Raw genomic sequence first — 14,420 nt, forward strand, 5'->3', positions numbered from 1 at the left:
CAGCCTTGTCTAGTCCCTGATTTTAGTTGGATTGCTTCAACTTCTCACCATTTATTTTGATGTTGGCTACTGGTTGGCTGTAGATTGCTTTTATCATGTTTAGGTATGGGCCTTGAATTCCTGATCTTTCCAAGACTTTTATCATGAATGGGTGTTGGATATTCATGAATGCTTTTTCTGCATCTAGGAGATAATCATGTGGTTTTTGTCTTTGAGTTTGTTTATATAATGGATTACGTTGATGGATTTCCGTATATTAAACCATCCTTGTATCCCTGGAATAAAACCTACTTGGTCTGGATGGATGATTGCTTTAATGTGTTCTTGGATTCTGTTAGCGAGAATTTTATTGAGGATTTTTGCATCAATATTCATAAGGGAAGTTGGTCTGAAGTTCTTTATCTTTGTTGGATCTTTCTGTGGTTTAGGTATCAGAGTAATTGTGGCTTCATAGAATGAGTTGGTTAGAGTTCCTTCTACTTTTATTTTGTGGAACAGTTTGTGCAGAACTGGAATTAGATCTTCTTTGAAGGTCTGGTAGAACTCTGCATTAAACCCATCTGGTCCTGGGCTTTTTTGGCTAGGAGACTATTAATGACTGCTTCTATTCTTTAGGGGATATGGGACTGTTAGATCGTTAACTTGATCCTGATTTAACTTTGGTACCTGGTATCTGTCTAGAAATTTGTCCATTTCATCCAGGTTTTCCAGTTTTGTAGAGTACAGCCTTTTGTAGAAGGATCTGANGGTGTTTTGGATTTCTTCAGGATCTGTTGTTATGTCTCCCTTTTCATTTCTGATTTTGTTAATTAGGATGTTGTCCCTGTGCCCTCTATTGAGTCTAGCTAAGGGTTTATCTATCTTGTTGATTTTCTCAAAGAACCAACTCCGCATTTGGTTAATTCTTTGAATAGTTCGTCTTGTTTCCACTTGGTTGATTTCATCCCCGAATTTGATTATTTCCTGCTGTCTACTCCTCTTGGGTGAATTTGCTTCCCTTTGTTCTAGAGCTTTTAGGTTTGTTCTCAAGCTGCTAGTGTGTGCTCTCTCCAGTTTCTTTCTGGAGGCACTATTTGGAGTTCTGTAGGCTTCTTGTATGTTCATGGGCCTTTCTTTCTTTAGGTTTGGGAAGTTTTCTTCTATAATTTTGTTGAAGATATTAGCTGGCCCTTTGAGTTGAAAATCTTCATTCTCATCTACTCCTATTATCAGTAGGTTTGCTGTTCTCTGTGTCCTAGATTTACTGGATGTTTTGAGTTAGGATCTTTTTGCATTTTCCATTGTCTTTGATTGTTGTGCCGATGTTCTCTAAGGAATTTTCTGCACCTGAGATTCTCTCTTCCATCTCTTGTATTCTGTTGCTGATGCTCGCATCTCTGGTTCCAGATTTCTTTCCTAGGGTTTCTATCTCCAGTGTTGCCTCACTTTGTGTTTTCTTTATTGTGTCTACTTCCCTTATTAGGTCTTGGATGATTTTATTCAATTCCATCACCTCTTTGGTCATGTTTTCCTGCAATTCTTCAAGGGATTTTTGTGCTTCCTCTTTAAGGTCTTCTACCTGTTTAGTAGTGTTCGCCTGTATTTCTTTGAGTGAGTTATTAAAGTCCTTCTTGATGTCCTCTACCATCATCTTGAGATATGATTTTAAATCTGGGTCTAGCTTTTCAGGTGTGTTGGGGTGCCCTGGACTGGGCAAGGTGGGCGTGCTGGGTTCTGATGATGGTGAGTGGTCTTGGTTTCTGTTATTAAGATTCTTAAGTTTACCTTTCGCCATCTGATAATCTCTGGAGTTAGTTGTTTTAGTTGTCTCTGGTTAGAGATTGTTTCTCTCATGTTTCTGTTAGCCTCTATCAGCAGACTTTGGAGACTAGCTCTCTCCTCTGAGTTTTAGTGGTCAGAGCACTCTCTGCAGGCAAACTCTCCTCTTACAGGGAAGGTGAACAGATATCTGGTGTTCAGACCTCCCTCCTGGCCGAAGATTAAGGCCCAAAACAGGACCTGTCACAGAAGCTGTTAGCTTCTGTAGCCCACACTCTCATACTCTTGGTGGAGTCCCGGAACCAAGATGTCTTCTCCTGATGCTGAGGCAAAGCGCTCCTGGGCTTCTTATTTCCTGTACAAAGCTCAAGTCTAAGAGGATCAAGGAACTCCACATAAAACCAGAGACATTGAAACTTATAGAGGGGAAATTGTGGGAAATCTTTGATGATATGGGCACAGGGGAAGAATTCCTAAACAGAATAGCAATGGCTTGTGCTGTAAGATTGGGAATCATTAAATGGGACCTCATAAAATTGCAAAGCTTCTGTAAGGTAAAAGACACTGTCAATAAGACCAAAAGGCCATCAACATATTGGGAAAGGATCTTTACCAATCCTAAATCCCATAGGAGACTAATGTCCAACATAAACAAAGAACTCAAGAAGCTGGACTCCATAAAATCAAATAACACGATTAAGAAATGGGGTACAGAGCTAAATAAGGACTTTTCAACTGAGGAATACCTAATGACTGAGAAGCACCTGAAAAAAGGTTTAACATCCTTAATCCTCAGAGAAATGCAAATCAAAACAACCCTGAGATTCTACCTCACAGCAGTCAGAATGGCTAAGATCAAAAATTCAGGTAATGGTAGATGCTGGCAAGGATGTGGTAAAGGAGGAACACTTCTTCATTCTTGGTGGGATTGCAAGCTTTTACGACGACTCTGGAAATCAGTTTGACAGTTCCTCAGAAAATTGGACATAGTACTACTGGAGGATCCAGGAATACCTCTTCTGGTCATATACCCAGAAGATGTTCCAACTGGTAATAAGAACACATGCTCCACTATGTTCATAGCAGCATTATTTATAATGGCCAGAAGCTGGAAAGAACCCAGATGTCCCTCAGCAGATGAATGGATACAGAAAATGTGGTACATTTACACAATGGAGTACTTATCAGCTATTAAAAAGAATGAATTTATGAAATTCCTAGCCAAATGGATGGACCTGGAGGGCATCATCTTGAGTGAAGTAACACAATCACAAAAGAACTCACACAATATGTATTCACTGATAAGTGGATATTAACCCAGAAACTTAAAATATCCAAAATACAATTAACAAAACATATGAAACTCAAGAAGAAAGGAAGACCAAAGTGTGGATACTTTTTTCCTTCTTAGAATGGGGAACAAAATACCCATGGAAGGATTTACAGAGACAAAGTTCAGAGCAGAACCTGAAGGAAGGACCATCCATAGACTGCCCCACCCAGAGATCCATCCCATATACAACCACCAAACCCAGACACTATTTCATATGCCAGCAAGATTTTGCTGAAAGGACCCAAAGATAGCTGTCTCTTGTGAGGCTATGCCAATGCCTGGCAAATACAGAAGTCTATGCTTACAGTCACCTATTGTATGAACACAGGGCCACCAGTGAAGGAGCTAGAGAAAGTACCTAAGGAGCTGAAGGGATCTGCAACCCTATAGGAGGAACAACAAGATGAACTAACCAGTAGCCCCCCTTCACCAGAGCTGTGTCTCTAGTTGCACATTTAGCAGAGCATGGCCTAGTTGGCCAACTATTGGAGGAATGGCCCTTGGTCATGTGAAGATCATATGCCCCAGTACTGGGAAATACCAGGGCTTGGACCTGGGAGTGAGTGGTTTGGGAAGGAGGTTGGGTGGAGGTTATAGGGTGATTTGTGGATAACATGTAAATGGAGAAAATATCTAATAAAAAAATTGGTTTGATCCTTAAAAACTAACTATTCCTTTCCACAGAACACAAAGCATTACTTTGTTTTGCTTCAAATAAAATCTCATGACTTCTTGAATGTCTCCAACAGAAATGCAAATACAGAATATTGTCAAAAGCTTTCCCAACATCTGATGGGTTGAATTGTGTAGAGCTTTGCCTAACTTGAAGCATCAGTTAGTTGTAGATGGGTGATAACTAAATCCTTTTCTGAAAACACTGGAATTGAGAGACAAAATGGATCATGATGTTGCTTTTTCTATTACTATTTTTTCCATTGTTGGAGAAGAAGTCTTGCTGTGCTACCAAGAAATAACTCTACAGCCATTCACATTTAGATTTCTACACTGATAAGTGAACCAGGTAGGTGATCTTCACTGTTCTGCCACACCTCCATTTCCAGTTCTCCAATCTTGTCCCCATTGTGCTGCAGGTAGCATGCAGAGGTCTCTCTACCCTCTCTACTTCCCTATGAACTCCACAAATCCTTGGGGCAGACCCAGTTTTCCTCCCTCCTACAGATTTTCTCACCCCCACTCTCCTAGCCTATCCCCATTCATTTTTGTCAGCTCCTAACACCTAGAATATCTTCTCTCTGGGAATCTACAGTGTCCCCATGTTGCAGGGACACAGCTATACTTTATATCAGGCCACCCACAGTCATCACATACTCCTAAAATCCAGTGAAGGCAACAGAAAGTAAGGAGTGAAAAACCCGCCCTACAAAGACAAGACAAGATATAAACACCTAGAATCATAATCAGCTCTAATTTACATGCTTACACATTAGAATAAAACCAGTCAAACAGCCAGCACTAACTGTCATAGCGAGCCTAGCAACCCTATTAGCATAGGTTCTGAGAAATATAACTAAAGCAGAATAAAGGCAGTTTACAGGAAGCACATAGTCAAGATCAATTTAAATGAAGAGAATCTCAAAGAAATTTCATTAAAAAGACAAGGTTTATCATTCTCTCCAGATTTTTTCATTATAGTTTTGGGAGTCTTAGAAAGAACAATAAGACAACTGCAGATGATCAAGGGGAGACAAAATAGAAAGAGAACAAGTCAAAGTTTATTTTAAAATGATATAATTGTATATACAGGTGACCTTAAAAGTTTCACCAGGGAACTCTTAAAGCTGATAAATATTTTCAGAGAAGTAGCAGGGCACAAAACTAAGACATAAAGATTATATCCTATATACAAATGAAAAGCGGACTAAGAATCTAATATATTATTATGATTTCCCGTTTCTCAAAGCCTCCAAGTTCCTTCTCACTTCCCCTCCAATCCAGTTCCACAATCTGTCTCTCATTAGAACAAAATGCCAGACACCGAAATAATAATAATAAAATATAGTATAAAACAAAACAAAAGGAACAGGGGACACACACACACATACACACACACACACAAACTAAAAGCAGAAGAAATACAGACAAAGAACACTCATGTAAAAAACAAGTATATGAAGAGATACACATATTCATCCATTACACCCAGGGATTCCATAAAGAAATCAAAACCAGAAGGAATAATACACATGCAAAGGACCTGTAAGGTTAAAAAAAAATGCCCTGACAAAACCTAAAACAACCTCCAAAGCTGCCATTGTGGGGGTTTTCTCCTTTATTAATTCATATTTTCACTTTATACCCTGATCACAGTCCCCCTCCCTCCTCTCTTTCTAGTCCCATACTCCAATTCCCCTTTCCCTATTTTATCTTCCCTTTCTCTTTAGAAAAGTAGAAGCCCCCTGCCTGCCCCCCCCATGGTACCCACTTTAGCCTACCAGGTTGCCTCAGGGCTAAGTGCATCCTTTCCCATTGAGGCCAGACAAGGCAACCCAGCTAGAGGAATGGAATCCTAAGGCAGCCAACAGAGTCTGAGAGACAGCCCCTGATCCAGTTGTTATGGGACCGCTATGAAGACCAATATATGTGGGAACTAAAAGGGGGGCATGGTTTTAGAGCTTTATTGTAGAAAAACAGGGAGAAAGAGAAAAGGTAAAATAGAGACTGGCCATGGCCAAGAGGAGAGAAGGGGAAAAGGGAGAGAGAGAGAGAAGAAAGGCTAGAGAGTAAGAGAGAGAGAGAGGAAGAGAGAGAAGAGAGAAAAGGAGAAAAGAGTGAAAGGGGAGTAAGAGCAAGAGAGCAAGAGAATGAGGAGGGGCCAAATAGCCTTTCTTACAGTGTGGTGTTGCTAGGTAACTGGGGATGAGTTTAGCCTGAAGGTCAGAAGCTTGGGACATTGCCTACTTGACTACTAGCCACACACTTCTCCTGTGGGGGCTGAAGGGACAGTAACTTCGACAGGAGCCAGGGTCCAGGAAACATGAGAGAACTCCTTCTACCCCATGATTTATCACCACTGGGTCTTGGGGTTCAAAATCTAGCCTCAACTGGAAACCAGGCTGCCTGCACATAGCCCAATGCCCCACAAAGCTTCACATGTGTAGGGGTCCTAGTTCCAGACCATGAATGCTTTGGGTTTGGTGGTACAGACTCTTTGAGCTTTCATCAGCCCAGGTTAGTTGACTTTGTAGGTCTTCTTGCAGTGTCCTTGACACCTCTGGCTCCCTCAATCCTTCTGAGTCTTCCACAAGACTCCCTGAGCCCTGACAAATGTTTGGCTGTGGGTCACCTACATGTTTCCTTCAGCTGTTGGATGAAGATTCTCAGATGACAATTATAATAGGTTCCTACCTGCTAGCATAGCTGAGTATCATTAAGAGTATCAGTGGGGTTCTGTTTGTTTGAAAATTTTTTTGTTTGTTTTCTTGGTTGTTATTATTTGTTTTTAGAGTGAGACTCTGATGGGGGAAAACTAACTTTACATTTGCATATTTATTTCTAGGTTAGGGATGGGAACTGTGTCCACTTTTTTTCTCAGTTCTGGGACCTCATCTGGTGCTCTTGTGTAGGCCCTGTGCATCCTACCACAGTCTCTGGGAGTTCACAAGTACTTTAGTACTCCTGTGTTTAGGATTCACTTCTTTAGTGGCCTCCCTCCCCTCTGACTTTTATACTCTTTCATCCCCTCTGCCTCCTACATTCTTTTTGCCTCCTGTTTTGCGGGATTCTTTGATCTCTGACTGGACAAAATTGATAGAGATAACCCATTTAGGAGTAAGCGAGCGTGTCTAAGTTTTTCATTCTCTGCACACTAATCCACTGTGAATCTTTGTATTTGTTCCAATATACTGCATGTGTGAGCTTCTCTGAAGATGCTGAGCAAGGCACTAGTCTACAAATATTGCAAAATGCTCCAAGGAGTTATTTTATTTCTATATCATCTTAGCAGTACTGAGTATTTATCTATATCATTAATCTAACTAGTCTCAGGTTCTTGGTCATCCAACAGTGTCAGGGATGGGTTCCATTTAGTGGGATGGTTGGTTACTCCCACAACTTATGTGCCACCATTGTATCAATGTATCTTACATATATTTCACCATTGTAGATAGAAAGGTTTGTGTTTGGGTTACCATTTGCTTTTATTCTCTGGAAACTCTTCAGTGTGCTTTATAGTACCACAAACATCAGTCTACAGGGGTGAAATACCATTAAATTAAGCCATTGCTGGTAGTGGAAGGACCATTTGGGGATGAGAGATTAGTTCTGTCTCATCTGTTATTTGCCATTTTTATTGATTGCCTTCATATGTGCATATATTTTATGAAGCTTCTACTACATTAGGTTTCCATCCCACCCCTCAAATGATGAAGAGATTTATCAGTCCTCTTCCCTTTCTCTCTGTGTTTGATATTCCTGTCTCAGTGCCTGCCATATACACCTATAACTATCTATTGTATTTTCCATTCTTAGGTAGATACACCTCCTAGTCTTGTACTATATATCTAACTTCTCTAGCTATTTAGACTGTAGCTGGATTATCAATGACTTAACAGGTAGCATCCAAATACAAGTGAATATACACCATAACAAATTTATCTTTTTGTGTCTGGATTATATTACTCAGGATGAATTTTCCTAACTCCACCCAGATACCAGTGAGTTTCATTATTTAATTTTTTTCAATGACTGAGAAATATTCTATTATGTTAATGTACAACATTTTCTTCATTGATTCATCCACTGACAATTATCCAGGCAGTTTCAAATTTCTGACTAGTATGATAGAGCTTCAGTGATCATATGTGAGTAACAATCTCTGTAGTAGGATTTTTAATCCTTTGTGTATGCCCAAGAGTTGTATAGTTGGATCCTGAGATATATCTATTCCAAACTTCCTGAAACACCCCCACATTGATTTTTGTAGTAGCTGTAAATTTGTACTCCTATAAACAGTGGATTGATGGTTCCCTTTACTCCCAAAGCACAAGCTGTCAGGTCGAGACCCTGTACATATTTGCATTTCAATATATCCTCATTAGGAACAGCAACAGATTAAAAACTAATCATGGAACAATAAAGACACACGGAATTAAGTTATCAGTACTGCATGCTTGTTATTTGTAGACACTGTTAAAGAAAAGAAAGTGTGCTTGAAACAAGTATAGCAGTAATGCTACAATGGGTGTAATAATCATAAGATTGCCAGATAACTGATGTAAAAGTACTTCACATATCTGATATTCAGTTTAATAATTAATATTCCTGTCAGGAAGTGAGATTGTGCAAAATTTACCTCTCACAAAAGTGTACAGCCTAAGACTTGTGACATTTATATAATCACCCAAAAAAGAGGACCAAATCATTACTCAATGTTTCAGGAAAAGTACAGTACACACTAATTCTCTTGCGTTCAGAGTGTCATGAAAGAGCCATGCCCAAGTGTTTGTCCAAGGCAGTGTTTGTGCATGTTCATGTTCTCTGTAGGAAAACCTTCACTCAAAAGTAAAGTTTCTTTAAGTAGGAAAAAATTAAGAAGAGAATAAGGTGTCCTCAAAGCAACAAATGAACAAAACAAAAACCATAAACTTGGAAAATTTAAGACAATTTAAAAAACTAAGAGAGCAGTATGCAGAATGCAGAGGGAAAGAGGAAAAGAGAAGCTGCAGAGAGGGCAGAAGGAACAGGCAGGTTTCTCCTTACCATGGGACAGAACAGGTCTTTTCCTAAGAGCAAGGTAAGTTCAGTCTTATTAAACAGTACAAAGCTTTCTTTTTCCAAACTTGGATTTAATTCATTTAGCATTAATAGGGTAGAAATTTTTTCTTTCTCTATGCAATAAAGATTGGAGACCATTTTTCATCCAGAATGAATGAGTTCTTTCTGCATTGATGCTTGGTCTTTTGCTCTAAATGCATATGTAAGTTTGGATATGTTTGTAATTATATAATTATGAGAATGCATGTAAGCTGGGCCCAGAATGGAGATTAAGAAATTTTTATGCATGATTCTATATATGAATTTATGTGAGTTTAGTCCATATTTGCTTGTATACAATGTTTTTCCCTTGTGCAAGCATGATCCTTTTCTCCTTGTTCAATAGAAATTTACTGCTCCAAACTTCCCCCTAGCCTGACAAGGAAGAGGCATTTGGATAAAAGGGAAAAGTCTGTAACAATTAATCCATTACTTCTTCTCCCACTCTTATGCTACATGTATTAATCACTTAAGGCAGTGGCTTTTAACCCTCAGAAAGAGCCAGAAAGTTTTTAGGACTTTTTAGAAATTATCAACAAGTATTTAGTATAGTTAGCAAGCTTGAGCTTCTGGAGAAAATGAGTCTTTAAAGCTACATTTGAGTCTGACTCTGTGTCTCCTTTCAACACACTACAGGCTGGAATGTTCCAGGCATACTTTGATTAATAAACCTATTTTTTTAGAATTATATAGACAAAACTTGAATTTTTATTATTACTTATAATACTATTGACTATATTTATAAAGGCAAAAGACAGTAAATATATGCAGATAAATTGAAAACAGTACTTTAGGAAAATTATAACAATGTAAGTTTACCTAGTGATATACATTTATATCAATATGTATCTTGATAGTTAAAAATAAATTTAACATAAAAGTTGAAAGATAAAGAGTTGACTTAAAAATTGTGAATTGGTATGTGGAAAAGGAGCTAATCATATTACTTTTATTATTTTTATTATTGTAATATTCCCTCTGCAAAAGTCTTAAGAAATATAATGAGAATGTCAGTGTGTGTGTGTGTGTGTGTCTTTCTGTGTAGATGCATTAGGATGTAAGTAGTGGATCTCTATTTCAAAGCTTTTAATAGTTTTATTAATTTGAAGGAACAATAGCTTTTATATTAAAATGCAAAGTAATAAGACATTGTACTTTTGTAAGGACAATTGTTACATAATGTAGTTTACAGAAAAAAACCAATACATTGTCTTTCATTAACATTAGAATTTGAAAGAATTCTATTCTTGTGTATAATTGATCAATCAGTAGCAACAGGGCAAATAATTCTAACAGTGAATTTTGAACTCAACAGTAACTTCCTTACAACACTCTTTATCGTCTCATTTCTCAGACTGTAAATAACAGGGTTGAGAGTTGGAGGTAGTACTGTGTAAAAGATAGAGAACAAGAACTCTAAAGCAGTTGGAGAGTCTGAGGTTGGGTTTAGATATGCACAGGAGCCTGTAGAAATAAATAATGAGACAACAAAAAGGTGGGGCAGGCAAGTAGAGAAGACCTTAGACCTGCTTTCAGCAGAGGGCATTCTGAGAACTGTGGAGAATATGTGGACATAGGAGATGACAATCCCAACGAAGCAGGCAAAGGCCACTGCAGTCATGAAACCAACCATTCCTATTACTACAAGGTGATCATTAGAGCAGGACAGCTTGAGCAACTGGGGAACATCACAGAATAATTGGTGAATTATTTTGGCCCTACAGAATCTAATAGAGAATATGGGTGCTATATACAGGGTTCCTGTAATTACACTGCTTAGCCATACACTTGTCACTGCCCACTTACACTTTCTGGGACTCATGATGACCTCATAGTGGAGTGGAAGGCAAATAGCTACATAACGATCATATGACATCACTGTGAGAATAGCCACCTCACCCCAGGCAAAAGCTGCAAAGAAAAAAATCTGCAGCATGCACTGTCCATATGAAATGTAGCCACTTCCTGCCAATGAACTGTCAACATACTGGGGAACTGTGACAGAGAGGGATGAGAGGTCCAGAATGGAAAGGTGCTTCAGAAAGTAATACATTGGAGACTGGAGCTGTGGGTCCAGTGTTGTGATGGTGATAATGATGAAGTTCCCTGCTGAGCCGAATAGGTATGTCACCAAGAAGAGCAAAGCATGCAAGATCTGCAGCTCACGGTTGTCAGAGAATCCCATGAGGAGAAATCCGCTCATTGTGGTTATATTTTTTACAGTCATTTTAGTAATAAAAATTATGGTAGGAGCTGGAGAATAAAATAATATATTAAATGTAATAATATTTAACCTTGCAGCATTATTTGTTTATCAATAATTATTTTAATAATTACTCCATCTTCTATCGAGATCTATCACCTATTTATCTATGCATTTTTCTATCATCTATCGATTCTCTATTTATTGAAAATCATAAGTGAGAGCACATTTTTCTCACCTGCATATGCCTCACACTATCTACTCATAAAGCAGTAGCTACAGGTACATGTACATGTGGCCCATCACTGGTCCTCTCAAGGTATGTGGTTGTGTTTGCTCCATGAAAACGTTCTATTCCACTGCCACAGTTAAAACCTGTTAATTTTCTTTAAGTCCTTAATAAACATGCTGTGATAGACTATGGGTGAGGAGTTTTTGAACATTGGATTAAATACCATTGTGACAAATGAAATAGATACTATAAGAAATATACCAGGAATTAAAATATATTTGGGTGTCCACTCAAAACAGCTATTCTCTTAGTGAACAATACTGTTGTTACTGCAAGAGGTTATTGGTCATTGTAGAATGAAGTATAAAAATGATAGTTTTATTAACCTTAAATTACCACACAGGTATTATTAAAATGAAGAACAAAATCACTTGTGCAAGGGCAACACTCACATCCCATTCTCAATTTACATACCCTATTTAATTTTAAGGAGTGTTTTAGAGGTCAAATAGTTTCTCTTTGAATTCTGTTTTTATTTCACTGCAGCCTATACTACTAACCTCAAGTGTAGCCATCAAACAGTTATTAGCACTTACCACAAGCAAAGACTACTGCAAAGACAGATGTTCATTTCTTGAGGTAGTTTAAGATGTGGAGGAAAATGGCCAATAACCAATAAGAGACTGGAAATGTAAAGTCATTTATGTTTCAGATAGAAGTCATGTTTTAGTTCATCATCCTTTGTTTTGATATTTGATGGATTAAACATAATCCATCATTCTTCCCTTGCAAGATGAATGTTAGTGTTTGATGCCTGATGAGAATGGAGTGTCAACTTCCTGCATTTTTTTTTCCATTAGTGAGTTTTGTGCAATGAAAGAAAATATGCTCTGTTGGTCTTTTGAAATTTTAAGTCCTGTGAAATATTATCAGATACATTTTGTGCCTATCTAAAAATTGTGTCCTTAAAAAATGTAATTGCAGAATAAAATTTAGGTCATCCTTTTCAATCTTGAGGCATCATACATTAAGTGGCATCTCTCTTGTGACAGAACAAATTCACTCTACCTCCTTCATAACTCTTTTGCAAGAATGAACTTAATCCAAATATTTCCAAACATGCATCCAATTACTTGCTAGGACATTGTAATTTGATTGTAATTAAAGTGATCTTAGAGCCAACCATGACATGAGAAAATGAGTCCCAGGATCTGTGGCAGCAGCATGCCAAATTCCAACCAGTGTGAACTCCACAGGAAGATCCTCCATCCATAGGAAAACAAAACACTGTTAAATAAACTAAATAACTTTTGTATCATCTGGTACAACTTTTGTGTTTGAAAGTCTTTTGTCTCCTGCTCTATATACCTCAGTCATAACTTGAATCTTTCTAGAATATCCTCTTACCATCTGATTTCTTTAATACCTGATATACACAAAAGAAATCAGAGCAAATCAAAGTTCTCCCTTATGTTTCTCAGAGTTTTCCTTAAAATTCTCACAGAATTTCCATAAAATACTAATATTTCCTCATTCAAGTTTGCCAGACTTACTCCAGAATGTCTTGTTGTGTGTGTAGCTCTTCAAGATGATCTGCATTTCCTAATAGTTCTTGTTTACAATTGCATATTTAAAAACCTTATTATGTCCCTAGAGTACAATCGTGGTGAGCTATCTTCTTGTGGAGAGTGGATGGTCTTGGAGGAATACTTTCTTTTGAAATGGAAGTTTGGACTTAGACCAAGTTACTTCATTTACTTTGACCCTGCGTCACCCGAGACTTGGAATCATTAACATTTCCACGCAGCTGTTGAAGGATTTTTTGAGCTTTAGGTTTGGTTGTCCCAGCTCAGTGTTTTTTAGTTCTTATTAAACCTGTGAATCTCCCAGAGATCCGCGTACAGTTCAGAATTCTGGGAACCACACTGAGTGTTTCTGACTTAGCCACTGCAGGAGGGGCAGCTGAAAACTGTTCATTTCTGGCAGGCCAAAATAATATATAAATTACAATAGAAAAATAATGTAGGAATTTATACATTTGTCTGCCATTGTTCTTTCTAACAGGTAATATCAAAGGATTTATAATTTATCAGTTAGAACAATGGTTGAAATTTATATACAGAAATATTTCTTCTATGTGAAGTTTAGAGTTTGTGTTAAGGAATCATCAGACACAGAAGAGTGTTGAGTGTGGCCAAGTCATAGGTGATGTTATGCCAGGAACCATGACCTCAGCAATGGCATTGTGTATATTTTCTAGCTTACATAAACAATCCTGACAGAACATTCATGATAATAACAGTAAGAATGTTTATGGGTAAAAAGGACAGTGTGATCATTGGTTCCAGGAGCTGAAGATTGACACCTGAATTTCAGAGAGCCCCCGGGCTCTTCCCCCTCCCTTGGAGCCTCCTCTTGCTTATGCTTATATTGCCATTCTTGACTAAAGTTTTTCAGAGCTTGATCAGTATGATTGACTTGCTCTCATTCTTTTTTTTATTTTTATTTTATTAGATATTTTCTTTATTTACATTTCAAATGCTATCACAAAAGTTCCCTATAACTTCCCCTGCCCTGCTCCCCTACCCACTCACTCCCACTTCTTGGCTCTGGTGTTCCCCTGTACTGGGGCATATAAAGTTTGCTAGACCAAGGGGCCTCTCTTCCCAAAGATGGCTGACTAGGACATCTTCTGCTACATATGCAGCTAGAGACATGAACTCTGGGAGTACTGATTAGTTCATATTGTTGTTTCACCTATAGGGTTGCAGACCCCTTCAGCTCTTGGATATTTTCCCTAGCTCCTACATTGGGGGCCCTGTGTTCCATCCTATAGATGACTGTGAGCATCCACTTCTGTATTTGCCAGGCATTGGCAAAGCCTCACAGGAGACAGCTATATCAGGGTCCTTCCAGCAAAATCTTGCTGGTGTATGAAATAGTGTCTGGGTTTGGTGACTGATTATGGGATGGACCCCTGGGTGGGGCAGTCTCTGGATGGTCCATCCTTTCATCTTAGCTCCAAACTTTGTCTCTGCAACTCCTTCCATATATATTTTATTCCCTATTCTAGGGAGGAATGAAGTATCCATATGTTTGTCTTCCTTCTTGATTTTCTTGTT

At 38.3% G+C, this 14,420-nt stretch overlaps 1 protein-coding gene across 1 annotated transcript; it reads right to left on the minus strand.

The window, feature by feature from the left end:
- Positions 1-10,124: 10,124 nt before the first annotated feature.
- On the minus strand, positions 10,125-11,090 carry LOC110284169 (olfactory receptor 14J1-like). The gene has a single exon (XM_021149856.1). It carries the CDS (start codon positions 11,088-11,090, stop codon positions 10,125-10,127), a length of 966 nt encoding a protein of 321 aa, XP_021005515.1.
- Positions 11,091-14,420: the final 3,330 nt, after the last annotated feature.

The sequence above is a fragment of the Mus caroli genome, chromosome 17 (genome assembly GCF_900094665.2).
Source record: "Mus caroli chromosome 17, CAROLI_EIJ_v1.1, whole genome shotgun sequence".
Taxonomy (NCBI): Eukaryota; Metazoa; Chordata; class Mammalia; order Rodentia; family Muridae; genus Mus; species Mus caroli.